At 38.1% G+C, this 2035-nt stretch overlaps 1 protein-coding gene across 1 annotated transcript; it reads left to right on the forward strand.

Annotated features, from left to right (window-relative positions):
- Nucleotides 1-852: 852 nt before the first annotated feature.
- LOC140523546 (olfactory receptor 2T29-like) lies at nucleotides 853-1815 on the forward strand. Its single transcript, XM_072638366.1, has one exon. The coding sequence runs from the start codon at nucleotides 853-855 to the stop codon at nucleotides 1813-1815; it is 963 nt and encodes a 320-aa protein (XP_072494467.1).
- Nucleotides 1816-2035: the final 220 nt, after the last annotated feature.

Here is a 2035-nt window from a genome sequence, read left to right on the forward strand (position 1 = left end):
CAGCAGTAGATGTGGTAGTAGAAAAGAGTAGTAAACTCTCAGAAGGGAAGGCAGTTGCAATTGTGAAGAAGTGAGGAAGGTTGTGTCTTGAAGGAAGGCAGAGAAACAGGGAGGTAGGAAATTAGGAAAGAGACTATTTATTATAGGCACAGGAGATAGTCAATGTAAAGACAGGGAGAGGGGAGATGGAATATTGTGTGTGAAGAACAGCATGTAGAATAATTTAGCTGATTTGAAGTAGTTAAAGCATAGATATGTATAAGGTTATGCAGTGCTTTAATTGCTGAAGAAAGGGCTTTTTTATTTTTAATTTGTCCTGGAAGAAATAGGAGGATAGTGGAGTTTAAAGAGTAGGGGGCTACTTGGTCAGATCTAAGCATTACCAAAATCACTGTACCAGCTGAGTGGAAGATAAATTAAAGGGGGGGAAAGTATTGTGATAGAAGCACCAATCTGAGTCTACTGTAGTAGTTCAGGTGAATGTCTGAAATGGAAATAACAATGGCTCCAACTGGGATGTTGAGTGATGCAGAGAATGGATCATATATGAGAGATATTATGAAAGTAGAAACTACAAGACTGGGCAGTGTGTTATAAATATGGGGGAATAGCGACTGAAGAGTTCAGGACAAGACAGAAGTTTTGAGACCGAGTCACTGAAAGTAGGACATTGTCTTTGATATTAATAGGGAATCCCTCCCGTTAGCAAAAATACATGTCTGCTTCTGTTACACCAATCTATAACATATTTCTCTTCTTCACTAATAGTTTACCTATCCATTATATAGAAGGGAAAGAATATAAAATCTTTTCTTGTTCTTGTTGTTTTTAACATTTTCTAGGTGAGATGCTATGAAGCAAAGAATGAGTTTGGAGAATCAAAGTGTTGGGACTGATTTCATCCTGTTGGGGCTCTTTAGCCAAAGCAAATATTCTCCTTTCCTCTACTCACTGATATTCATTATTTTCATAGTAGCCTTGACTGAAAATGCCACTTTGTTTCTTTTGATTCAGTGTGATCCCCACCTCCACACTCCCATGTACTTCTTCATCAGTCAACTTTCCCTCATGGACATGATGTATATCTCTGTTACTGTCCCCAAGATGCTGTCGGATCAGATAATTGGGATTAATAAAATCTCTGCCCCAAGTTGTGGACTCCAGATGTTACTCTATGTAACACTTTTGGCAGCAGAGTTCTTCCTTTTGGCAACTATGTCTTATGATAGGTATATGGCCATTTGTCACCCTCTCCGCTACCCCATCCTCATGAACCACAGAGTTTGCATGCTCCTTGCAATTATTTGTTGGTCCTTGGGCTCTATTGAAGGTATCACACTCACACCTATCGCCTTGAACTTTTCATTTTGTAAATCTCGAGAAATTCAAAACTATTTCTGTGAGCTTCTTGCTCTGTTGAAACTGTCCTGCTCAGACACATCACTGTATGAGTTAATCATGTACCTGTGCTGTGTCTTCATGCTCCTCATCCCTGTCATAATTATTTTAAGTTCTTACTCCCTTATTCTCCTCACAGTCTATAAAATGAATTCAGCTACAGGTCATAGGAAAGCATTCGTCACATGTTCCTCCCATGTATCTGTTGTTATTCTCTTTTATGGAGCTTCTATCTATAATTACATGCTCCCTCCTTCTTATCATACTACTGCGAAGGACATGGTGGTGTCTGTCTTCTACAATATCCTGACACCTGCTATCAACCCTCTCATCTATAGTGTCAGGAATAAAGATGTCACAACTGCTTTAAAGAAAATGTTATGTTCAAAATTCGGTTTACCTAATTTTCAGAAGTAGAATACTTATAACCACTTCACTTTCTTTTATTTAGTATAGGCTCATTTTATTCGTGTTGCTCTGTCATAAACAGGCACTTCCCTCCCTCTTCTGTCCTTCCATGTTAATTTTCTCTCCTTGATCACTTTTGAAACATTTCAGCTCTATATTTTCCTAGTTTAGTATAAAAATTCTTGATATTTAAGTCAGAATATAAGAATTTGACTTCTCTACCCACAAC

Source organism: Notamacropus eugenii, chromosome 2, assembly GCF_028372415.1.
Source record: "Notamacropus eugenii isolate mMacEug1 chromosome 2, mMacEug1.pri_v2, whole genome shotgun sequence".
In the NCBI taxonomy this organism is placed as follows: Eukaryota; Metazoa; Chordata; class Mammalia; order Diprotodontia; family Macropodidae; genus Notamacropus; species Notamacropus eugenii.